This window comes from Salmo salar, chromosome ssa21 (assembly GCF_905237065.1).
Source record: "Salmo salar chromosome ssa21, Ssal_v3.1, whole genome shotgun sequence".
NCBI classification, from domain to species: Eukaryota; Metazoa; Chordata; class Actinopteri; order Salmoniformes; family Salmonidae; genus Salmo; species Salmo salar.
In genome coordinates this window covers 1,877,768-1,904,624 of record NC_059462.1, presented here as the reverse complement: position 1 = coordinate 1,904,624, position 26,857 = coordinate 1,877,768, and the positions used below count along the sequence as shown (strand labels likewise).

The window sequence follows — 26,857 nt, the reverse complement described above, 5'->3', positions numbered from 1 at the left end:
TATGTCACAAAAACCAAAACCACAGCTAAATGCAGCACTAACCTTTGATAATCTTCATCAGATGACACTCCTAGGACATTATGTTATACAATACATGCATGTTTTGTTCAATCAAGTTCATATTTATATCAAAAACCAGCTTTTACATGAGCATGTGATCTTCAGAACTAGCTTACCCACCGCAAACTTCCGGTGAATTTACTAAATTACTCATGATAAATGTTCACAAAAAACATAACAATTATTTTAAGAATTATAGATACAGAACTCCTTTATGCAATCGCGGTGTCAGATTTTAACCTCTCTAGGATAGGTGGCACCAAATCGTCCCACCTACGTAACAGCCAGTGTAATCCCGTGGCGCGTTATTCAAAAACCTTAGAAATGCAAAAACTTCAATTTTTCAAACATATTACTATTTTACACCATTTTAAAGACAAGACTCTCGTTAATCTAACCAGACTGTCTGATTTCAAAAAGGCTTTACAATGAAAGCAAAACATTAGATTATGTCAGCCGAGTACCCAGCCAGAAATAATCAGACAGCCATTTTTCAAGCTAGCATATAATGTCACATAAACCCAAACCACAGCTAAATGCAGCACTAACCTTTGATGATCTTCATCAGATGACAACCCTAGGACATTATGTTATACAATACATGCATGTTTTGTTCAATCAAGTTCATATTTATATCAAAAAACAGCTTTTACATTAGCATGTGACGTTCAGAACTAGCATACCCCCCGCAAACTTCCGGGAATTTACTAACAATTTACTAAATTACTCACGATAAACGTTCACAAAAAGCATAACAATTATTTTAAGAATTATAGATACAGAACTCCTCTATGCACTCGATATGTCCGATTTTAAAATAGCTTTTCGGTGAAAGCACATTTTGCAATATTCTCAGTAGATAGCCCGGCATCATAGGGCTAGCTATTTAGACACCCAGCAAGTTTAGCACTCAGAAAAGTCACATTTACTATAAGAAAAATGTTATTACCTTTGCTGTCTTCGTCAGAATGCACTCCCAGGACTTCTACTTCAATAACAAATGTTGGTTTGGTTCAAAATAATCCATAGTTATATCCAAACAGCAGGCGTTTTGTTCGTGCGTTCAAGACACTATCCGAAAGGGTAAATAAGGGTGACGAGCATGGCGCAATTCGTGACAAAAAAATTCTAAATATTCCATTACCGTACCTCGAAGCATGTCAACCACTGTTTAAAATCCATTTTTATGCCATTTTTCCGTAAAAAGCGATAATATTCCGACCGGAATCTGCGTTTAGGTAAACAGAGGAAAGAAAATAAAGCATTCGGTCGACTCGGGCACGCGCCTAAGCCCACAGTACTCTGAGCGGCCACTTGCCAAACGCGATAATATGTTTCAGCCAGAGCCTGCCTCGATATCCTTCAGCTTTTTCCCGGGCTCTGAGAGCCTATGGGAGCCGTAGGAAGTGTCACGTTATTGCAAAGATCCTAAATCTTCAATAAAAAGAGCCCAGATGAAACACAACTTGTCAGACAGGCCACTTCCTGCATGGAATCTTCTCAGGTTTTGGCCTGCCATATGAGTTCTGTTATACTCACAGACACCATTCAAACAGTTTTAGAAACTTTAGGGTGTTTTCTATCCAAAGCCAATAATTATATGCATATTCTAGTTACTGGCAGGAGTAGTAACCAGATTAAATCGGGTTACGTTTTATATCCAGCAGTGTCAATACTGCCCCAAGCCCTAACAGGTTAAAATAGCTTTTGGCGAAAGCACATTTGCAATATTCTGAGTACATAGCCCGGCCATCACAGGCTAACTAATTTGACACCCACCAAGTTTGGGGCTCACCAAACTCAGAATTACTATTAAAAATTGGATTACCTTTGCTGTTCTTTGTCAGAATGCACTCCCAGGACTTCTACTTCAACAACAAATGTTGTTTTGGTTCCAAATAATCCATAGTTATATTCAAATAGCTCCGTTTTGTTCGTGTGTTCAGGTCACTATACGAAGGGTGACGCGCAGCGCATTTAGTGACAAAAAAATTCAAAATATTCCATTACCGTACTTAGAAGCATGTCAAACGCTGTTTAAAATCAATTTTATGCTATTTTTCGTAAAATAGCGATAATATTCCAACTGGGCGACGTTGTATTCATTCAAAGGCTGAAAGAAAAAAATGGAGTAGTCTTGCGGGATCGCGCATCTCCAGTGTCACTGTTCCCAGCCTGACCACTCACAAATTCTCCTGCTGTTCTTCGCCCAGAGACTGCAGACACCCCATTCCACTTTCTGGCGCCTTCTGAGAGCCAATGGAAGCCTTAGAAAATGTCACGTTACAGCACAGATGCTGTATTTTTGATAGAAATGCTACAGAAGGACAACAAATTGTCAGACAGGGCACTTCCTGTATGGAATCTTCTCAGATTTTGGCCTGCCATGAGTTCTGTTATACTCACAGACAGCATTCAAACAGTTTTGGAAACTTTAGAGTGTTTTCTATCCAAATCAACTAATTATATGCATATTCTAGCTTCTGGGCAGGAGTAGTAACCAGATTAAATCGGGTACGTTTTTTTATCCAGCCGTGAAAATACTGCCCCCTATCCCAAACAGGTTAATGTAACCACATTGTCCAATTTCAAAAAGGCTTTACAGCGAAAGCAAAACATTAGATTATGTTAGGAGAGTACATAGACAAAAATAACCACAGAGCCATTGTCCAAGCAAGGCGATATGTCACAAAAACCCAAAACACAGCTAAATGAAGCACTAACCTTTGACGATCTTCATCAGATGACACTCCCGAGGACATCATGTTACACAATACATGTATGTTTTGTTCGATAAAGTTCATATTTATATCCAAAAACAGCATTTTACATTGGCACATGATGTTCAGAAAATGTTCAGAAAATGTTTAGCCTCCAAAACTTCCGGTGAATGAGCACAATGAGCACACATATTACAGAAATACTTATCATAAACGTTGACAAAATACGCAACAATTATTTTAAGAATTATAGATACAGTACTCCTTTATGCAACCGCTGTGTAAGATTTTAAAATAGCTTTTCGGGCGAAAGCACATTTTTCAATATTCTGAGTACATAGCTCGCCATCAAAGCAAGCTATACAGACACCCGCCAAGTTCTGGGGTCACTTAATCTCAGAATTAGTATTATAAATATTCTCTTACCTTTGCTGATCTTCGTCAGAATGCACTCCCAGGACTGCTACTTCCACAATAAATGTTGTTTTTGTTCTAAATAATCCATATTTATGTCAAAATACCTCCGTTTTGTTCGTGCGTTCAGGTCACTATCCAAAGGCATAACGCGCGAGCGTAATTCGAGATACAAAAGTCAAAATGTTCCATTACCGTACTTAGAAGCAGGTGAAACATTGTTTAAAATCAATCTTTATGGTATTTTTGACGTAAAAATGCGATAATATTCCAACCGGACAATAGCGTTTTCATTCAAGGAGAAAAAGAAGGAACATAGGCAGTCCACTCATTGACTGAGCTCCTATACTCTGCCCGGTTACAGGAGATGGATGAAACAACTCTCTGAAGGCTTTTGACAGCCAATGGAAGCCTTAGGAAGTGCAACGTGACCCCACAGACACTGTAGTTTCGATAGTGATTAGAAAGAAGAACTACAATTCTCAGATCTTCCACTTCCTGGTTGAATTTTTCTCAGGTTTTGGCCTGCCATATGAGTTCTGTTATACTCACAGACACCATTCAAACAGTTTTAGACACTTCAGAGTGTTTTCTATCCAAATCTACTAATAATATGCATATTCTAGTTTCTGGGCAAGAGTAGTAACCAGTTTAATTTGGATACGTTTTTCTTCCGGGCGTGAAAATACTGCCTTCTATCCCTAAGACGTTTAACTAGGCAAGTCAGTTAACCTGTTGGGTCTAGGGGGCAGCATTTGCACGTCTGGATAAAAAAAATGTACCCGATTTAATCTGGTTACTAATCCTACCCAGTAACTAGAATATGCATATACTTATTATATATGGATAGAAAACACTCTAAAGTTTCCAAAACTGTTTGAATGGTGTCTGTGAGTATAACAGAACTCATTTGGCAGGCAAAACCCTGAGACATTTTCTGACAGGAAGTGGATACCTGATGTGTTGTATTGAGTTTAAACCTATCCCATTGAAAACACAGGGGTTTAGGAATATTTTGGCACTTCCTATTGCTTCCACTAGATGTCACCAGCCTTTACAAAGTGTTTTGAGTCTTCTGGAGGGAGATCTGACCGAACAAGAGCCATGGAACGGTGATGTCCCATTAGACACCTGGCGCGCTACTTCATGTTGGGTACCCTACGTTCCAATACGTTATAAAGGCGTATGCATTCGTCCACCTTGAATATTATTCATGTTCTGGTTAAAAAAGGCCCTAATGATTTATGCTATACAACGTTTGACATGTTTGAACGAACGGAAATATTTTTTTCCCCTCGTTCATGACGAAGTCCGGCTGGCTTACATCATGTGCTAACGAGACGGAGATTTTTGGACATAAATGATGAGCTTTTTTGAACAAAAACTACATTCGTTATGGACCTGTGATACCTGGAAGTGACATCTGATGAAGAGAATCAAAGGTAATGGATTATTTACATAGTATTTTCGATTTTAGATCTCCCCAACATGACGTCTAGTCTGTATCGCAACGCGTATTTTTCTGGGCACAGTGCTCAGATTATTGCAAAGTGTGATTTCCCAGTAAGGTTATTTTTAAATCTGGCAAGTTGATTGCGTTCAAAAGATGTAAATCTATAATTCTTTAAATGACAATATAATATTTTACCAATGTTTTCTAATTTTAATTATTTAATTTGTGACGCTGACTTGACTGCCGGTTATTGGAGGGAAACGATTTCCTCAACATCAATGCCATAGTAAAACGCTGTTTTTGTATATAAATATGAACTTGATAGAACTAAAAATGCATGCATTGTCTAACATAATGTCCTAGGAGTGTCATCTGATGGAGATTGTAAAAGGTTAGTGTATCATTTTAGCTGGTTTTATGGTTTTGGTGACCCTGTCTTTGACTTGACAAAACATTACACACAACTCTTGTAAATGTACTGTCCTAACATACTCTAAATTTATGCTTTCGCCGTATAAAACCTTTTGAAATCGTAAAACGTGGTTAGATTAAGGAGATGTTTATCTTTCAAATGGTGTAACATAGTTGTATTTTTGAAAAATTTGAATTTTGACATTTATTTGGATTCAAATTTGCCGCTCTTGAAATGCACCTGCTGTTGATGGAGTGCACCACGGGTGGCACGCTACGTCCCACCTAGCCCCAAGAGGTTAATAACAAATTCTTATTTACAAGGACAGCCTACTCCTTCCTTCCTGTTGGGGAATTGAACCCCAGTCTCCCACGTGCCTGCACAACACATGGATTCTTTATCTAAATAGCCCAGTACTGTGGCCTACTCCCGACCGTCACATTGTACAGTGCCATATTTTCCGTTCCATCCTAATGGAAACCAGAGGGTCTTGGAACAGAAACACCATACTATTAGTCAAATGAATTAAGCAAAATGTCTTAATCAGTCCCATATACTATGTTCTTACAATTTCTTTTTTTTAATTCTCTAGTACAGCCACTATTGAAGGCTTTCAAATGCTTCTCAAAGATGACCTCTGGTGGTCAAACTTGCACTAACCAGCATTAAATGGTACCAGTGGTTGGCACTTAAATAACGTGCCATAGAATTCTGCGGCACCATGCAAGCTGTGCTGCAACTTTTAACGTGTTTAGGATAGGGGGCAGTATTTTCACGGCCGGATAAAAAAACGTACCCGATTTAATCTGGTTATTACTCCTGCCCAGAAACTAGAATATGCATATAATTTGGATAGTTTTATTTGGATAGAAAACACCCTAAAGTTTCTAAAACTGTTTGAATGGTGTCTGTGAGTATACCAGAACTCATATGGCAGGCCAAAACCTGAGAAGAATCTATACAGGAAGTGCCCTCTCTGACCATTTCTTGGCCTTCTATAGCCTCTTTATCGAAAATAGAGGATATCTGCTGTAACGTGACATTTTCTAAGGCTCCCATAGGCTCTCAGAAGGTGCCAGAACAGGGAATGATGACTCTGCAGTCCCTGGGCGAAAAACAGTAGGGGATTTGGATAGTGGTCGATCTGAGAACAATGACACAGGCGTGCGCGTGCACGTAAAGAGTCCATTTTATATTTTCAGTCTTTCCCGGTCGGAATATTATCACTATTTTATGAGAAAAATCGCATAAAAATTGATTTTAAACAGCGTTTCACATGCTTCGAAGTACGGTAATGGAATATTTTGAATTTTTTTGTCACGATATGCGCCGGCGCGTCACCCTTTGGATAGTGTCTTGAACGCAAGAACAAAATGCCACTATTTGGATATAACTATGGATTATTTCGAACCAAAACAACATTGGGTGTAAAGTAGAAGTCCTGGGAGTGCATTCTGATGAAGTAAATCTGAGTTTGATGAGTGCCAAACTTGGTGGGTGTCAAAATAGCTAGCCATGATGGCCGGGCTATCTACTCAGAATATTGCAAAATGTGCTTTCACCGAAAAGCTATTTTAAAATCTGACATAGCGATTGCATAAAGGAGTTCTGTATCTATAATTCTTAAAATAATTGTTATGTTTTTTGTGAACATTTATTGTGAGTAATTTAGTAAATTCACCGGAAGTTTCGGTGGGTATGCTAGTTCTGAACGTCACATGATAATGTTAAAAGCTGGTTTTTGATATAAATATGAACTTGGTTGAACAAAACATGCATGTATTGTATAACATAATGTCCTAGGAGTGTCATCTGATGAAGATCATCAAAGGTTAGTGCTGCATTGAGCTGTGGTTTTGGTTTTTGTGACATTATGTGCTAGCTTGAAAAATGGCTGTGTGATTATTTCTGGCTGGGTACTGTCCTGACATAATCTAATGTTTTGCTTTCGTTGTAAAGCCTTTTTGAAATTGGACAATGTGGTTAGATAAAGGAGAGTCTTGTCTTTAAAATGGTGTAAAATAGTCATATGTTTGAAAAATTGAAGTTTTGGGATTTTTGAGGAGTTTGTAATTCGCGCCACACCCTATCATTGGATATTGGAGCGGTGTTCCGCTAGCGGAACATCTAGATGTAAGAGGTTTTAAAGGACTAACCACTGTACACGTACACATGGACTAGATATGTGGTAGTAGAGTTGGGGCTTGAGGGCACTGTTGTGAATGTATTGTAATGTTTTACAAATTGTATAACTGCCTTAATTTTGCTGGACCCCAGGAGGAGTAGCTGCTTCTACCTTTCTATCACTGGATTTGAACACACAACCTTTGGCACCAGAGGCAGTTGCATATGCCCATCCACCATCCCTGACCACAACAGCCTATCAAATTCAAAACCTGCTTGAATGAACAGCGCTCACTGTTGCCCCTAGTGGCCAGTTTCCACGTCAACTCCCAACATCCTCAGACATGGATGGACATTGAATACTGACTTGTATCACGGGTGACCTGGCTGGGTTAAAGTATGAGCGCTGGGTCTTGAAGTTTCTACGTTTAGGGGGAGGGAGAGCAGACTGAAACACTGGTTCTGATTATCAGACTACACTAGGATGGATGGGGAAGCCCTGACTCATCTTATTATACACAGATGGACTAGACACATGGGGAGGGTGGTAAAGGCTATACAGAGGGACATATAATACACAAACACACAGAACACACACGCTGGTACTTACTTCTGTACGGCCCGTGCTATAGACAGAGCAGTAGATCCGGTCTCGTTAACGCTGTCCAGTGTGACATTGGGCAGGTCGTCATCTTCACTGTCACTCTTGATATGCCGTGGCAACAAGCCGTTGTGGTCAGTGCGGGCTGCCATGGAAACAGACAGAGAAGAGTAAGTCCCATATGTTCTATTCTATACTGTAGCATGTGATACTGTCAAGAGGTTACATGAGTTAGACATACAGATATACTATCTTTATTCGATCACTCTTTTGTAGAAGATAATAAATGCAAATTGTAGCGTAGAAGTTAAAATGTCAGACTTGATTTACTGTAGGGGCTGACATTATTGGCAAGATTTGCAAAAAATACTGTATAAAATTAAATAAATACTTATACTGTATGCAAAAAGAAGTAGGAAATTATATTATTTTATACTAACATACTGTACACTGAGTGGACAAAACTTTAGAAACACCTGCTCTTTCCATGACACACTGACCAGGTGAATCCAGGTGAATGCTATGATCCCTTTAATCCACTTCAATCAGTGTAGATGAAGGGGAGGAGGGGTTAAAGAAGGATTTTTATGCCTTGAGACAATTGAGACATGGATTGTGTGTGTGTGCATTTCAGAGGGTGAATGGGCAAGACAAAAGATTGAAGTGCCTTTGAGCAGGCATCCCAGTTTGAGTGTGTTAAACCCAGCTGCGTTGCAGTTTTTTTTCACATTCAACATTTTCCTGTGTGTATCAAGAATGGTCCAACACCCAAAGGACATCCAGCCAACTTGACACAACTGTGGGAAGCATTGGAGTCAACATGGGCCAGCATCCCTGTGTAAAGCTTTTGACACCTTGTAGAGTCCATACCATGAAGAATTGAGGCTGTTCTGAGGGCAAAAGGGGATGTTCCTAATGTTTTGTACACCCTGTTTTCAATATCTTTCAATTCCTCACCTGTCGAGGGTAACGGTAATGAGCCTTTTGCCCAAAAATATTATGAGATTGGAGAATACATACTGCATTATACTTTATACTCTACCATATACAGACACAGACAAGCCGATACACTTTACAAGCCAAAGAGTTTTATCTATCAACAACCACTCCTTAAAATACAGTTTGTTTTAATCATATGTCATACTGTATGAATAACAGTCCAACATATCAGACCATGTTTTTTTACTTTTCTGTAGAATCATGTGCTCTTACTGTACATGGTCTCCAGTTCCTGGGGATTTTGTCAATACTTTTTTAATTTCCCTCTGTGGCTGTTTTGGTATTATTCAAATGACCTGTCTGACACCGATGTCTCATTCCTAGTCGTATTGCTCTGACATACTTTCTTTGAATTTCATTCATACTCGTATACAAAACATTCAATTCCATTCACTGAATTTCACTCAAAGAAGAGCTTGATGAAGGCCACTTCACTCATAGAAAACCAAATTAATGTTTTTCAGAATTTGAATAATGTAGCTATATTTTCTCTTCTCTGCATTTAACAGCAATCAAAGCCCCAGCCCTTTTGCCCTCCACCCTTTCTGCAGACCAAAATAGATACTGAAAACACCCAGTACATCCTGTATGGTAGACTGTCTGAACCTCTGAGTGTGCGAGCGTGCATGCATGCGTGCGTGTGTGTTTGGCACCACAGGGAGTGACAATGCTCATGTCATGCTACAGGCTGTTAGACTTACGACTCACACAAAATTATTCCGCTGTTCTGTCATTCGCTACATTCTTTAGTATGACACTGCCATCATTGAAGTTGTTTGTGGTGACAAGGGTCGTTGTACTTAACATTGTCATCAGTGTTTGGATGGGTCTCTAACCAAAGCAAATTATGAATTTTCAAACCATCGCTTTACCCACGTATGTTCTGGCTCTAGCCCAACCCATTGGTTTCTGGACTAATCAGACAGCCCTGAATGTGTTCGTATTCGGGGAGTGTCGGGAAGGTACTCCAGACTCATTGTGAAGAAGAAACTAACGTCCATGGGCATGGCGTAGCAATTGGCAGGAGCAAGGACTATGGGTAGCCAGGCAAACAGGCTGTCCTGCCCTCAGGTCAGTTGTCTGGTATGATTGACAGCTCCTGACAGGAAGTGCCTGCAGGGTCTACACTGAGGATGGGCCCGCCCCAGAGACACCCCAACATGTGCAGACACGAACAGGCACTAATACACATATGCACACACACACCCATTATTAGCCACTATTGCCCCCGCCTTGTAGATAAGAAGCTGGGTGGTGCAGTGTATTTGGGCGTTGTCTCTGAGCAGTGGGTGGGGGTTGTTGTGATAGTGATAGCCCGCCAAGTGTGTTTGTGTGTCTACATTCCCACAGTCCGTGTGAGATTTTAGACAATTTGTTCAAAAGCACATCTCTCCTACAGCAGACTAATGTTTAGACCTCTTTCTTTGATAAAAAAATATGTTATGAAAGGTTGTGAAATATTATTTTACAGGCATTTCCCTTTCATGTATAGAGGTATGCAATTATATGTTAAGAAAGACAGCTCTGCTCACTGTGTAATCCTGTGGTGGGTAACATGGACCACAGTGTATACGTGGTCTTCATTATAGACCACTGTTAGTTGTTTTAGAGCTGGGCAAGAACAAAAGCCTGCACTCCCCGCAATAGGCATGCAGTTGCCCATCCCTGATCATTCACAGCTTAATTTTCCTCAGTTACCAAGCTCCATTCTACATGTGTGAATTCTCTTTTCATTGACCATGTCACGTCCTGGCCAGTATAAGGGTTAATTGGTATTGTAGTTTGGTCAGGACGTGGCAGAGGGTATTTGTTTTATGTGGTTCGGGGTGGTGTTTTAGTTAGGAGGTCGTTTGATTGATTATTTCCGGGTTTTGAGTTGTGGTCTATTTCTATGTTGAGTCTGGTTTATGTATGTCTATGTTTGGTTAATTGGGGTTGGGACTCTCAATTGAAGGCAGGTGTTGTCTATTTGCCTTTGATTGAGAGTCCCATATATGTGGGTGTGTTTGTGTTTGTCAGTTGTTGGGAATTGTTCTTGCACTGCGTTTGCATAGCCTGTAAGACTGTCCATGTTGTGAGTATCATTTATTGTTTTGTTTTCCGGTGGATGCTTTGCCTTTTACCATTAAAAGAAAATGAGTATCCACAATCCCGCTGCGCCTTGGTCCTTTTCTCTCCACTACGAATCTTGTGACAGACCAGGCCAAATGTAACCCTTGAACTGGGAGCAATGCTCTATTGTTGCTAATGTTCCCTTCACAAATTCCCCAATGGATATATGACCAGGGCCTTCAGCCATTCTCTAGCTAAGCATTCTCCTGCTCTCAGACAATGAAGAAACTCTCACCAATACAACAGAATATCGCTATGAAATGTGTGACAATTCAATATATGGAACACATACAGTACATGGTAAAATACACAATACACACTTGCGTTGGGGTTCAATTCCATTTCAATAGTCACTTAAGGCCTGTTAGGGCTAGGGGGCAGCATTTGCACGTCTGGATAAAAAAAATGTACCCGATTTAATCTGGTTACTAATCCTACCCAGTAACTAGAATATGCATATACTTATTATATATGGATAGAAAACACTCTAAAGTTTCTAAAACTGTTTGAATGGTGTCTGTGAGTATAACAGAACACATTTGGCAGGCAAAACCCTGAGACATTTTCTGACAGGAAGTGGATACCTGATGTGTTGTATTGACTTTAAACCTATCCCATTGAAAAACACAGGGGCTTAGGAATATTTTGGCACTTCCTATTGCTTCCACTAGATGTCACCAGACTTTACAAAGTGTTTTGAGTCTTCTGGAGGGAGATCTGACCGAACAAGAGCCATGGAACGATGATGTCCCATTAGACACCTGGCGCGCGAGTTCATGTTGGGTACCCTCGTTCCAATACGTTATAAAAGAGTATGCATTCGTCCACCTTGAATATTATTCATGTTCTGGTTAAAAAAGGCCCTAATGATTTATGCTATACAACGTTTGACATGTTTGAACGAACGGAAATATATTTTTTCCCCTCGTTCATGACGAGAAGTCCGGCTGGCTTACATCATGTGCTAACGAGACGGAGATTTTTGGACATAAATGATGAGCTTTTTTGAACAAAACTACATTCGTTATGGACCTGTGATACCTGGAAGTGACATCTGATGAAGAGAATCAAAGGTAATGGATTATTTACATAGTATTTTCGATTTTAGATCTCCCCAACATGACGTCTAGTCTGTATCGCAACGCGTATTTTTCTGGGCGCAGTGCTCAGATTATTGCAAAGTGTGATTTCCCAGTAAGGTTATTTTTAAATCTGGCAAGTTGATTGAGTTCAAGAGATGTAAATCTATAATTCTTTAAATGACAATATAATATTTTACCAATGTTTTCTAATTTTAATTATTTAATTTGTGACGCTGACTTGACTGCCGGTTATTGGAGGGAAACGATTTCCTCAACATCAATGCCATAGTAAAACGCTGTTTTTGGATATAAATATGAACTTGATAGAACTAAAAATGCATGCATTGTCTAACATAATGTCCTAGGAGTGTCATCTGATGGAGATTGTAAAAGGTTAGTGCATCATTTTAGCTGGTTTTATGGTTTTGGTGACCCTGTCTTTGACTTGACAAAACATTACACACAACTCTTGTAAATGTACTGTCCTAACATACTCTAAATTTATGCTTTCGCCGTAAAACCTTTTTGAAATCGTAAAACGTGGTTAGATTAACCTGTTAGGGCTAGGGGGCAGCATTGACACGGCTGGATAAAAAAACATACCCGATTTAATCTGGTTACCACTCCTACTCAGTAACTAGAATATGCATATACTTATTACATATGGATAGAAAACACCCTAAATTTTCTAAAACTGTTTGAATGGTGTCTGTGAGTATAACAGAACTCAAATGGCAGGTCAAAACCTGAGAGATTCCTTTACAGGAAGTGGCCTGTCTGACCATTTGTTGAACTTGTTTTCCATCTCTATCATTTACTAAGGATCTCTGCTCTAACGTGACACTTCCCACGTCTTCCATAGGCTCTCAGAGCCCGGGAAAAAACAGAATGTCGTCATTCCAGCCCCAGGCTGAAACACATTATCGCCTTTCTCAAGTGGCCCATCAAGAGACACTAGCTTATGCGCGTGACCCCGACCGCCCCCGCCTTTGGGATTTTTTTCCTCTGTTTGCCGAAAAGGAGATTCCCTGTCGGAATATTATCGCTTTTCTACGAGAAAAATGACGTAAAAATTGATTTTAAACAGCGGTTGACATGCTTCGACGTACGGTAATGGAATACTTTGAATTTTATTGTCAGGAATTGCGCCAAGCGCGCGACACTTCTTTACTATTTCGGATAGTGTCTGGAACGCACGAACAAAACGCCGCTATTCGGATATAACGACGGATTATTTTGGACCAAACCAACATTTGTTATTGAAGTAGCTGTCCTGGGTGTGTATTCTGACGAAGACAACAAAAGGTAATGACATTTTTATAATAGTAAATATGATTATGGTGAGTGCTAAACTTGCCGGGTGTCTAAATAGCGAGCCCGTGATGCCTGGGCTATGTACTTAGAATATTGCAAAATGTGCTTTCACCAAAAGCTATTTTAAAATCGGACATATCGAGTGCATAGAGGAGGTCTGTATCTATAATTCTTAAAATAATTGTTATGCTTTTTGTGAACGTTTATCGTGAGTAATTTAGTAAAATGTTAGCGAATTCCCGGAAGTTTGCGGGGGGTATGCTAGTTCTGAACGTCACATGCTAATGTAAAAAGCTGGTTTTTGATATAAATATGAACTTGATTGAACAAAACATGCATGTATTGTATAACATAATGTCCTAGGGTTGTCATCTGATGAAGATCATCAAAGGTGAGTGCTGCATTTAGCTGTCTTCTGGGTTTTGGTGACATTATATGCTGGCTTGAAAAATGGGTGTCTGATTATTTCTGGCTTGGTACTCTGCTGACATAATCTAATGTTTTGCTTTCGTTGTAAAGCCTTTTTGAAATCGGACAGTGTGGTTAGATTAACGAGAGTCTTATCTTTAAATGGCTGTAAAATAGTCATATGTTTGAGAAATTGAAGTAATAGGATTTTTAAGGTTTTGAAAATCGCGCCACAGGCTGGCAGTGGCTGTTACGTAGGTGGGACGAATTCGTCCCGCCGGTCCCATAGAGGTTAAGGAGATGTTTATCTTTCAAATGGTGTAAAATAGTTGTATTTTTGAAAAATGTGAATTTTGACATTTATTTGGATTCAAATTTGCCGCTCTTGAAATGCACCTGCTGTTGATGGAGTGCACCACGGGTGGCACGCTAGCGTCCCACCTAGCCCCAAGAGGTTAATCAAATGTTACTTCTTGCGTTACTTGATGTGTTCCATGTAGTTATGGCTCTATGTAGTACTGTGCGCCTCCATCATCTGTTCTGGACTTGGGGACTGTGAAGAGACCTCTTGTGGCATGTCTTGTGGGGTATGCATGGATGTCAGAGCTGTGTGCCAGTAGTTCAAACAGACAAGCTCGGTGCATTCAACATGTCAATACCATGTCATAACATAACATGTCATAAATGAAAGTAGTGATGAAGTCAATCTCTCTTCCACTTTGAGCCAAAATAGATTGAAATGCATATTATTAATGTTAGCTCTCTGTGTACATCCAAGGGCCAGCCGTGCTGCCCTGTTCTGAGTCAATTGCAATTTTCCTAAGTCCCTCTATGTGGCACCTGACCACGTGACTCAACAGTAGTCAAGGTGTGACAAAACTAGGGCCTGTAGGACCTGCCTTGTTGATCGTGTTGTTAATAAGGCAGAGTAGCGCTTTATTATGGGCAGACTTCTCCCCATCTTAGCTACTGTTGTATCAATATGTAGTGACCATGACAGTTTACAATCCAGGGTTACTCCAAGCAGTTTAGTCACCTCAACTTGCTCAATTTCCACATTATTCATTACAAAATGTAATTGAGCTTCAGGGCAGGGGTGTAAAGTACTTAAGTAAAAATACTTGAAAATACTACTTAAGTATTTTTGGGGGATATCTGTACTTTACTTTACTATTTATATTTTTGACAACTTTTACTTCACTACATTCCTAAAGAAAATGGTGTACTTTTTACTCCATACATTGTCCCTGACACCCAAAAGTACTTGTTACATTTTGAATGCTAAGCAAGACAGGAAAATTGTCTAATTCACACACTTATCAAGAAAACATCCCTGGTCATTCCTGCTGCCTCTGATCTGGCGGACTCACTAAACACATGCTTCGTGTATAAATTATGTCTGAGTGTTGGAGCGTGCTCCTGGCTATCTGTAAATAAAAAAACAAGAAAATGGTGTCATCTGGTTTGCTTAATATAAGGAATTTGAAATGATTTATACTTTTACTTTTGATACTTAAGAATATTTTAACAATTAAATGACTTTTGATACTTAAGTATTAACCTGTTGGGGCTAGGGGGCAGCATTTGCACGTCTGGATAAAAAAAATGTACCCGATTTAATCTGGTTACTAATCCTACCCAGTAACTAGAATATGCATATACTTATTATATATGGATAGAAAACACTCTAAAGTTTCTAAAACTGTTTGAATGGTGTCTGTGAGTATAACAGAACTCATTTGGCAGGCAAAACCCTGAGACATTTTCTGACAGGAAGTGGATACCTGATGTGTTGTATTGACTTTAAACCTATCCCATTGAAAAACACAGGGGCTTAGGAATATTTTGGCACTTCCTATTGCTTCCACTAGATGTCACCAGCCTTTACAAAGTGTTTTGAGTCTTCTGGAGGGAGATCTGACCGAACAAGAGCCATGGAACGATGATGTCCCATTAGACACCTGGCGCGCGAGTTCATGTTGGGTACCCTCGTTCCAATACGTTATAAAAGAGTATGCATTCGTCCACCTTGAATATTGTTCATGTTCTGGTTAAAAAGGCCCTAATGATTTATGCTATACAACGTTTGACATGTTTGAACGAACGGAAATATATTTTTTCCCCTCGTTCATGACGAGAAGTCCGGCTGGCTTAGATCATGTGCTAACGAGACGGAGATTTTTGGACATAAATGATGAGCTTTTTTGAACAAAACTACATTCGTTATGGACCTGTGATACCTGGAAGTGACATCTGATGAAGAGAATCAAAGGTAATGGATTATTTACATAGTATTTTCGATTTTAGATCTCCCCAACATGACGTCTAGTCTGTATCGCGAACGCGTATTTTTCTGGGCGCAGTGCTCAGATTATTGCAAAGTGTGATTTCCCAGTAAGGTTATTTTTAAATCTGGCAAGTTGATTGCGTTCAAGAGATGTAAATCTATAATTCTTTAAATGACAATATAATATTTTACCAATGTTTTCTAATTTTAATTATTTAATTTGTGACGCTGACTTGACTGCCGGTTATTGGAGGGAAACGATTTCCTCAACATCAATGCCATAGTAAAACGCTGTTTTTGGATATAAATATGAACTTGATAGAACTAAAAATGCATGCATTGTCTAACATAATGTCCTAGGAGTGTCATCTGATGGAGATTGTAAAAGGTTAGTGCATCATTTTAGCTGGTTTTATGGTTTTGGTGACCCTGTCTTTGACTTGACAAAACATTACACACAACTCTTGTAAATGTACTGTCCTAACATACTCTAAATTTATGCTTTCGCCGTAAAACCTTTTTGAAATCGTAAAACGTGGTTAGATTAAGGAGATGTTTATCTTTCAAAGGGTGTAAAATAGTTGTATGTTTGAAAAATTTGAATTTTGAAATTTATTTGGATTCAAATTTGCCGCTCTTGAAATGCACCTGCTGTTGATGGAGTGCACCACGGGTGGCACGCTAGCGTCCCACCTAGCCCCAAGAGGTTAAGTATATTTAAAACCAAAATACCTTTACACAAGTAGAATTTCACTTTTACTTGAGTCATTTTATATTAAGTTATCTTTACTTTTACTCAAGTATGACAATTGGTTACTACTCCACTGGTTTAGGATTATAGTGAATGATTTGTCCCAAATAGAATGCTTTTAGTTTTTTAAATATTTAAGACTAACTTATTCCTTGCCAACAATTCTGAAACTAACTCTAGCTCTTTGTTAAGTGTTGCAGTCATTTCAGTCGCTGTAGTAGGTGACGTGTATAGTGTTGAGTCATCCGCATACATAGACACACTGGCTTTACTCAAAGCCAGTGGCATGTCGTTAGTAAAGATTGAAAAAAGTAAGGGGCCTAGACAGCTGCCCTGGGGAATTAATGAATCTACCTGGATTATGTTGGAGAGGCTTCCATTAAAGAACACACTGTGTCACGCCCTAATCTGTTTCACCTGTTCCTGTGATTGTCTCCCTCCAGGTGTCGCTTATTTTCCCTGGTGTATTTATCCCTGTGTTTCCTGTCTCTCTGTGCCAGTTCGTCTTGTACATTTAGTCAAGTCAACCAGCGTGTTTTTCCCATACTCCTTTTGCTATTCTCCTTTTTTTAGTCCTCCCGGTTTTGACCCTTGCCTGTTTTCTGGACTCTGTACCCGCCTGCCTGACCTTTCTGCCTGTCTTGACCACAAGCCTGTCTGCCACTCTGTACCTCCTGGACTCTGATCTGGTTTTGACCTTGTTGCCTGTCCACAACCATTCTCTTGCCTACCCCTTTGGATTATTAAACATTGTAAGACTCCAACCATCTGCCTCCTGTGTCTGCATCTGGGTCTCACCTTGTGCCTTGATACTCTGTGTCATGTTAGATAGGTAACTATTTATACACAATATAGCAGGGGGTGTAAAGCCATAACACATATGTTTTTCCAGCAGCAGGCTATGATCGATAAAAAAAGCCAAAAGCCGCACTGAAGTCTTACAAAACAACTCCCAAAATCTTTTTGTCATAATTTTCTCTCAGCCAATCATCAGTCAATTGTGTAAGTGCTGTGCTTGTTGAATGTCCTTTCTATAAGTGCACTGAAAGTCTGTGGTCAATTTGTTTAGTGTAAAATAACATTGTATCTGGTCAAACACAATCCTCAGTATTTTTCCTTCCAAGTTGTCAGACCCCGGTGGCTTGCCATTGTTGATAGAGAACAATCATTTGTTCACCTCTTGGTACACAGTGCATTCAATGTGTAACAGTTAGAGAGGTGTTTACTATATTTCATATACAATCTGTCGCTATACAACAAAGCATGTCCTATACACACTCTCTAGTATGCTGTCTATCTTGATGCTACTCTCTCTTCCCCATTTACCAGGTCAGCTGCTCAGGGCAGTGCAGACAGTGACCATAATGGTCTCGAATAATATGGGTCTGGAGGCAGGAGACAGACATGGTGTTATTGTCGGACCTGGGTTCAATTAGAATTCAAACCCTTTCAAAACTGTGATGGATTGAGCTTGCTTGGGTCAATTAAACCAAAGGCATACAGTAATCTCCAAAAGTGCCAAACTCCACCCATCTGGTACTCCAGACAGACAATCAAACACTCAAAGTATGTTGAAAGATTTCAATCACTATTTGAACCCAGGTCTGAGTATTACAGCGGAAAGAAAACACAGCCAATACTAAAACTACAACTCTGTCTCTGGCTTTCCTGTATAGGGTCTTCCTTCCCACCAAGACTGAGTATCTATATTCTCAGCAAAACCCCTAATTATACAGGCTGATTAGTAGAGACGTTCGTTGGAAAACATGTATTTGGTGCGAGGGAAGGGGACACAAAAGAGGAGTACATGGTGGAGAGGTGAGAAGAGCCTTGGCGCGTTTCTTTCTTTCTCTCTCTCTTTCTTGCCTGTTGTTTCCAGTCAAGCCTAGTTTCCATGGAAACCTGCTCCCGGAGACAGATATGAGAGAGGAAGGACACATGCCGCTCTCTCTGAAAGAGGATGGCCAACCTGATGTGTGTATGGGGGGTGGGTGGGTGGTAGGGACGTGTCTGTATGAGAGAGAGAGCGAAAAGAGAGAGTGGGAGAGAAGAGAGCTGTTCTTTCATAATTCTATTGATCCTACACTTCATTACAGTCCAGTACTGATGATGCATACAGCAAAAGTAATTCCCAAGGAGACATTAAGAGACCAATATAGTGACAGGGATTCTTACTTGTCTGCAACACAGTATGATTGCCAGTTATCAAATCATTAGGAACAAATGGCACATCCTACAAAGAAGCACAGTGTGGAGCTGTGGTCCAGTGTTAACACTCCTGGCTCCATGCACGTATGTGACACGCCGCTGGAGACTGGCGTTCAATCCCGAGTGTTCCCTTCTCTCTGTGTCTCCTCCTCATCTATCTCCCACTGTTTCAAATCTGTCTGTCAGCACAATATGAAAGGAGAGTGACTCGCCATAGAATAAGAACAATAATGTGTCATATGAGGGGACAGGTCATGTAATCATACAAGAAGCATATTAGTGTGCATTCCACTGCAGTGAAAGGACGGTATAGTACTTTGGCTCGCTCTGCAGTGCTTTTCCAACCAGAGAAACCGTTTGTTTGGATATCATTGCAGTACTGCCAAACCCAATGACTCTACAGTTCATTGCCATGTTCTTTCTGTAACGTCTTACGCTATATCACCCATTAAACACAGGTATGTACACAACACACACACACACAGTAACTGTACAGTACAGTACAATGCAATGCTCTGAGTGCCTCATGTTCTGGCTGTATCACCACAGTGACTGTGTCTGCCCCACCCCAGGGCTGACCCCGATTCCCCTGCACTCCACTCACACACTGGGTGGAGCTGGTGGTGTTGCTGTGTGTGTGTGTGTGTGTGTGTGTGTGTGTGTGTGTGTGTGTGTGTGTGTGTATGTGTATGTGTGTGTGTGTGTGTGTGTGTGTGTGTGTGTGTGCGTGCATTTGTGTGTGTCTGTGCTCTCAATGTACACTGCCACCCATCTTCAATATTGGTCTCCACCCTATTACGCAAGCCTTGTTTTTCCTCTCTTTTGTCCTCTCTCCTCTCCCAGAATGCAGACACCCAGCGTTTAAAGCGCCCGTCTCAGTGGACCCTCCCGCCTACCCAATGAGTGGGTGTGTGTGTGTCAATCTGCCAGGGAGTGACGGACAGCAACCTCAGATAAACAATGTTCTTTTACAACAAACTGCTCCCCAGTGTACAGCCTCCAGTCCACTTGACAGAAACACCCAAAGTCACTAGTGGTTTACACACGCTGACTATAAAACTACACACCCTGTAGCAAGCCTGCCTGCTCCAAAACAGAAGGATCAGTCAGAGAGCACACACACATACAAGCCTGCCTGCTCCAAAACAGAAGGATCAGTCAGAGAGCACACACACATACAAGCCTGCCTGCTCCAAAACAGAAGGATCAGTCAGAGCGCACACACACATACAAGCCTGCCTGCTCCAAAACAGAAGGATCAGTCAGAGAGCACACACACATACAAGCCTGCCTGCTCCAAAACAGAAGGATCAGTCAGAGTGCACACACACATACAAGCCTGCCTGCTCCAAAACAGAAGGATCAGTCAGAGCGCACACACACATACAAGCCTGCCTGCTCCAAAACAGAAGGATCAGTCAGAGCGCACACACACATACAAGCCTGCCTGCTCCAAAACAGAAGGATCAGTCAGAGCGCACACACACATACAAGCCTGCCTGCTCCAAAACAGAAGGATCAGTCAGAGAGCACACACACATACAAGCCTGCCTGCTCCAAAACAGAAGGATCAGTCAGAGCGCACACACACATACAAGCATGCATGCTCCAAAACAGAAGGATCAGTCAGAGCGCACACACACATACAAGCCTGCCTGCTCCAAAACAGAAGGATCAGTCAGAGTGCACACACACATACAAGCCTGCCTGCTCCAAAACAGAAGGATCAGTCAGCGCACACACACATACAAGCCTGCCTGCTCCAAAACAGAAGGATCAGTCAGAGCGCACACACACATACAAGCATGCATGCAAACATGCACGTACAGAGCAAATGCACAAGCACAATTATTATGATTTATTATTTGTATTATTATAAGCACACGCACACTCGTCTCTTGGTCTGTCTGTCTCTCTCTCTCTTTCTCTTTCTCAAATCTAAGTATAACCCAGACCCAGATGCGTGCTTTAGATTAGGGGAGAGAAATATGGCAGCCTGCCTGGTCCTCGTTACCTTGACTGGAGGCAATAGGACAGCCGAGGAGAAAAATCCACACACTTACAGACAGAAAGCTTTTCATCCTCTAAATCTCATCTCCTCTCAAAAGGAGTGTGTTATCTCCTGGGGACCATCTTTAGCATAGAGCACACACAGGCCTGTCATTACACCGGATGGTGTTGTCTTTCTCTGTCTCCTGTCTCTTTTTATGTCTGACCTGAAGTGTTCTCACACTGTATTGTAGACATTGTCTGTTGAGACAGAAGGAAGGAGAAGGCAGGACTATGTAGGGTTGGCTAACTTTATCCAAAGTAACTCCAACTATGGCATTGGGATGATAAGGCAGGAAGATGTTTAGTATGATGTTAGTATGATGTGAATGTCAGGCTGTTGAGTTTGGGTACAAGACAATACATGCAACTAACAGTAATGACACTGTTGTGACACACAGTGTACAGTAACTACACTACATGGCAACGAACTTGTCCCACTTTTGCCATATACTGTACATTCCAGTAAAGAGTGAAAAGAGAAGAGCGAGGGAGGAGAAGACTGAAGAAAATTAGGAAATGAGAGAAGGTAGTCTTTTGCCTCGTCTCACCCGACTCTTCAAGATGACGAGAGAGAGAGAGATAAAAATAAAGAGATATAGATAAAGAGAGCGACAGATTAGAGAGAGAGAGAGAGCACACTCTTTGTCTCACCTTTGCCATGGTGGCTCTTGTGGTCGTCCAGCAGAGGTAGCATGATGGCATTGTTGTGGAGGTTGGAGGGTGAGCGCACGGACGTGGTGTGCATGAGGGGTAGCGACTGCACCACCACAGGGATACGATGCACTTGGTGGCCCCCCATCTTACCCCCTACTCCTCCTCCACCCTGTACCCCTCCAAGGTTCAGGGGGCTTGAGGGCGGTGGCGGCACGGGGTGCATGATGTGCAAAAACTGCTGTTGATGATGATGATGATGACCCCGGACAGCAGCTCCAGGGGCTACCAGGGGCCCGGGCGTGAGTACGGACGAGGCGGAGGTGATGACAGACAGAGAGGAGAATGACAATGATGAAGAAGAAATGGAGGGCGGCGAGAAAGCGGAAGTGACAGGAGAAGCCGTGGAGTTGAAGGACGGGGGTGAGGGGCGAGGCTTGTTGATTGACAGGTCGACAGGCTCGGTCTGTGTCTGGAAGTGGGGGTCATGGGAGAGCAGGTCCTCAGGAGGTTCAGGTTTGACTTTGCTCAGCAGGAGGGGGACGGTGTCCATCGTGGGGTAGCTGTGTACTTTGGGGGACTAAAGAGGAAAAGAGAGACAAATATCTGATTATTGATCCAACATCTGTATTAGTCATGTGATGATCTTCCCTTTGGTATGCATATCACTTAACCCTGCCAAGAGACACACACTACTGACCTTTGGGGATTGAGGGAGGAAAAGAAACACTAGTCAAATTATCCTTGTTCTATATATGATCTACATGTGTCTTGATTATACAGCTATACATATAGCCCATTGGAACTACTACACAAGCTGTGGTCAAAGACTGATTCCCGTGGCAGAAAATGATTGCCGCCTTATGTCCCATAAAGGATGAAGAGGACTAAGTAAGTAAGTATTGGAACTAGCTAGCCTATTTGTACTACAGTGTCCATATTAACAGCCTCAATCTCAGAAGGACTTGTTTCAATCTCAGCAGGACTTGTTTCAATCTTTCATTCAAAGGTAACATATATACATAGATTATGATGTATGACAGAGATATGATGACGAAACAGACATATGTATGCAGTGATATTCACTAGGTTGGAGAGGATGAAGTATGTGAACATAGTAATATCCTCTTGCTCATTGAAGCTGTCAACAACAAAAAAAGATTAATCTGCCGTAACTATGATGTCATAGACCAAGAGGAAATGATGGGGAACGTTTGGTCTCTTCTCTCCCTACTGGCATTTATTACTTTCTCTCTTGAAGTGTTTCTCTCTCTCTTTATGGCTCTTGTCACCTCTTATTGTGCTTATCTCTCATTTTCTCTCTTCTGGCCCTTCTCTCTTTCTCCTGACTATTTCCACCCCCATCTTTCTCTCTCTCTCCCTCTCTTTCTCCACCTATCTCTCTCTCTCTCTCTCGCCTGGCGTTTGTCTCTTTCTCCTTCCTGGTTTCTATCCCTCCCACAGGAACACAGCTCTCTTGGCTCCCCCATATCTCTCCTAAATCTCCTTTTGTGATGGTGGAAAAAACATCATATGGGCAATCATCTGTCCCAGGCCTCTTAAGGCCAATGCTGGTGGTTCAGTGTGTCCCTCCATGCACCCTATACTTAACAAATCCCAGGCCTCTAAGACGCACTGTTCTGTCTGTCCGGAGGCATTTCATAACACTGTTTATCTCAACTTAACTATCTAGGACATACCGCTGTCAACTGGTAGCCTGCTGCTGTCAATAGACAGGACTCTCTGAACGTGGTGGCTACATGAAAGGCCCTATTTTAAAGCATAACTATTACAACGTTTTAAGAAGTAAATCCACAACAGTAGGTGCATGAATAATCCTGTAGAACGTTTTAATAGTAATGTATACAATCCATAGATGCAAACTATCCATTGCATTTATTAGTCATCTGTTACCAACAATGTTACACTTTACTGTAGGTGTCCTTACACATTCACAGAACCTTTATAACAGCTACATAGCACATTATAACATTCATCATAAGCCTTCGTTAACAGTTATTGAAAGTTATTAATTATAAGCAACGGCATGTTATATAGCTGCTATAAAGTCTTTATGAATGCATACAAAGGACACCTACAGTAAAGTGTTACCAGATAAATGAGGCTATGTGTGAATGTTACGCTCCCCAACAAGAAACCAAAAAATTGTCTCTCAAACAGCAGTGGGAACTAACAAAGAGTCACTTACAACAACCAAAATAAAACAGGTAGGGGTTTCGAAGGGGTTCTCAAAGACAGTGGACTCAAAGTCCACTGAAAGTTGCAAGCAACAAGAAATATAGGTCCTAATGACTGACTAACGAGACTACAGGTGCAACGCATCCTGACCAACAATCAGGGCAAGCCATACCCAAACAGAACCAACCTCTATAATCCAAATTGAAAACGAAATTGAAAACAATATTGAGCAAAACCCAAATGCCTATAACAGTGGAAACCGTACACTGGTATATATTTGAACTTGTTTACATTGTTTACAGGATTGAGGAGTAAGGGATTACATAAAAAAACTGTAACTGTAATCCGTTACATTACCAGCAAAAATATTGTAGTCAGATTACAGATACGTTTTGAAAAACTAGATGATTACTTCTAGGATTACTTTTAAATTCAAAAAGGATGTTTACCAAATAATTATTTGACACCTTTCTGTTTTCTCAATGACATTCATATCAGCTGTAACGATGTGCACTGAGAGTTGGGAAGCAAGTTCAGGGTGTGAGTGTTTCAATAAATAAATGAAAACATAATACAAAACAAGAAACACAAACAACGCACAAACAGGCAACTGAAACAGAAACAGTGACGCCTGGGGAAGGAACCAAGGGGAGTGACATATATAGGGCAGGTAATCAAGGAGGTGATGGAGTCCAGGTGAGTGTCATAATGCACGTAACGATGGTGACCGGTGCGCGCCATAACGAGCAGCCTGGTGACCTAGAGGCCGGAGAGGGAGCACACATGACAAAAATCAGCAAAGTTTAAGTTTGTTCTGCCTGTGCGAGTCTGACCACAAGTCAGAGACACTATGACGACACGCCAAATGCGTTTGATGGATCGCAGGATAAGAGCAGGATACTGTAGGATACTTCCAGTGATGTGACTGTTGTCGGCATCCAAAGACTATCCAACTTGAATAAACTCTTAGAGATAATGACTACAGCAGTGGTGTAGCCTACGGGCAATACAGATATCACATAGGCCTATTAGGCTACATAGCACAATGATCACACTGCTGCTCTCTAATTTAGCTATTTGCGCCTTACGGATTATATTTGTTGTGGATGGCTGTTCACAAATGTATATGTAAACCCAATAATGATTGAATTGAAGAAGTTTAAGCTGTCTATCAATCATTGCTTTTACAACATGGGGTGTATTCATTACGGAAACCCTTTACCCTTTAAGAACCAAACAGAAGTAAACTGAGCAAACTGAGCAAAATGAGAGTTTATATTAGACAAGTTCAGGTAGGTCCCTCCCCGTTTCGTTCTGTTTACTTCCATTTAAGAAACGTTTTGCAACAGAATTGGCGTAATGAATACGTCCCAGTGGACAGCCAGCAACAGCTGCATAGAAAAGTTTATACCACTCCCCCGTGGTATTGTGCTGCATACTGTCAAAAACAAGTTGAATTTAAGAACACCACGAGTGGGGCTTTTACCACTCAATCTAATTTGTGCTGATTCAAAAAAGGCCATAGGCCTAACAGACACATGTTCAAACTCACACACTTTTGATAGACAAACAGCTGCAAATTATTGAGATATGAAGGTGTCACCAACAAAAACATAAACAATAGATCTATAGCAAATGCAGCATATGGAATACATTTTTCACATGCAAATAGCACTTTTTGGTAATGCTCAAAGCATGGCAAAACAATTTGACTAATCTATATTTCCAAATTTCCTTTTAAGTTCTATTTTTGTAGATCAAGGTGTACTAAAATTGGAATGACTGAACATCTGACAGACTTTGTTGTTGTTTTTTATATAAAGACATAGCCTAATTGTATTATTATCTATTGTAGAAAACTGTGAGTTAGAAGAAGCCTACACAACCAACCGATAAAGTAAAATGCAACATCCATTTATGTCCAGCTATCTAATCTCTGACATTGATTTATCCTGCAATAGGATTCATTGTTGTCTTCTTCTCATGCCTCTTAAGCAGGTTGACTTTTAATGGGATGCGTCTTGGCAGAACGGAGGTATTTCGGCAAAGTCAAAATTAACTATGTTAAAATGTTTATGAAAACAAAAATTTGCTTATTTTAAGGTTAGGGTTAGGCATTAGGGTTAGCAGGGTGGTTAAGGTTAGGGTTATTTAAGGTTATATTTAGGCATAGTGTTAGCAGTTTGCTTAAGGTTAAGGTTAGGTTTAAAATCAGATTTTATGACTTTGTGGCTGTGCAAGCTACTAACCTGTGACTCCCTCTTAAGGATCCACCCCTTTTTTTCAATTTTTGCCAAAAAATGACTTACTCAAATCTAAGGGGAAAGTAATCTGTAAGTAACTGAAAGTAGTTAGATTATGTTACCGAGTTTAGGTAATCCAAAAGTTACGTTAATGATTACCATTTTGGATAGGTAACTAGTATCTGTAACGGCTCATCCTTTATAATTATTGCTGTACACACCTTTTCTATTTATGTACTGTCCATAATGTTTATACACACCATCCTATACATATATATTTATATTTCGGACTCTGACATTGCTCATTATGATATTTCTTATTTCTTTTCATTTTATTTTTGGGATTTGTGTGTGTTTTGTATTGTGAGGTATTACTGCACTGTTGGAGCTAGAAACATAAGCACTTTAATTCACCTAAAAAGAAAGGGGTCAATGCAAATAGTCTGGGTAGCCATTTGATTAACTGTTCAGCAGTCTTATGGCTTGGGGGCAGAAGCTGTTAAGGAGCCTTTTAGACCTAGACTTGGCTCTCCGATACTGCTTGCCGTGCGTTAGCAGAGATAACAGTCTATAACAACGGTGGCTGGAATCTTTGACCATTTTTAGGGCCTGCCTCTGACACCACATGGTATAGAGGTCTTGGATGGCAGGAAGCTTAGCCTCAGTAATGTACTGGGTTGTACACACGACTCTCTATAGCACCTTGCATTCAGATGCTGAGCAGTTGCCATACCAGGAGTGATGCAACCAGTCAGGATGCTCTCAAT

The 26,857-nt window shown here is 40.8% G+C and overlaps 1 protein-coding gene across 1 annotated transcript in view; it reads right to left on the bottom strand.

Moving 5' to 3' along the window:
• The window catches only part of klf12b (Kruppel like factor 12b), a 232,040-nt gene that overhangs the window by 42,021 nt on the left and 163,162 nt on the right, over positions 1 to 26,857 (bottom strand). The window contains exons 3-4 of the mRNA XM_014163779.2: positions 21,649 to 22,228; positions 7,794 to 7,929 (exon numbers count right to left, since the gene is read on the bottom strand). Coding sequence (XP_014019254.1) covers positions 7,794 to 7,929; positions 21,649 to 22,228 — 716 coding nt within the window. The remainder of the gene's footprint in view (positions 1 to 7,793; positions 7,930 to 21,648; positions 22,229 to 26,857) is intronic.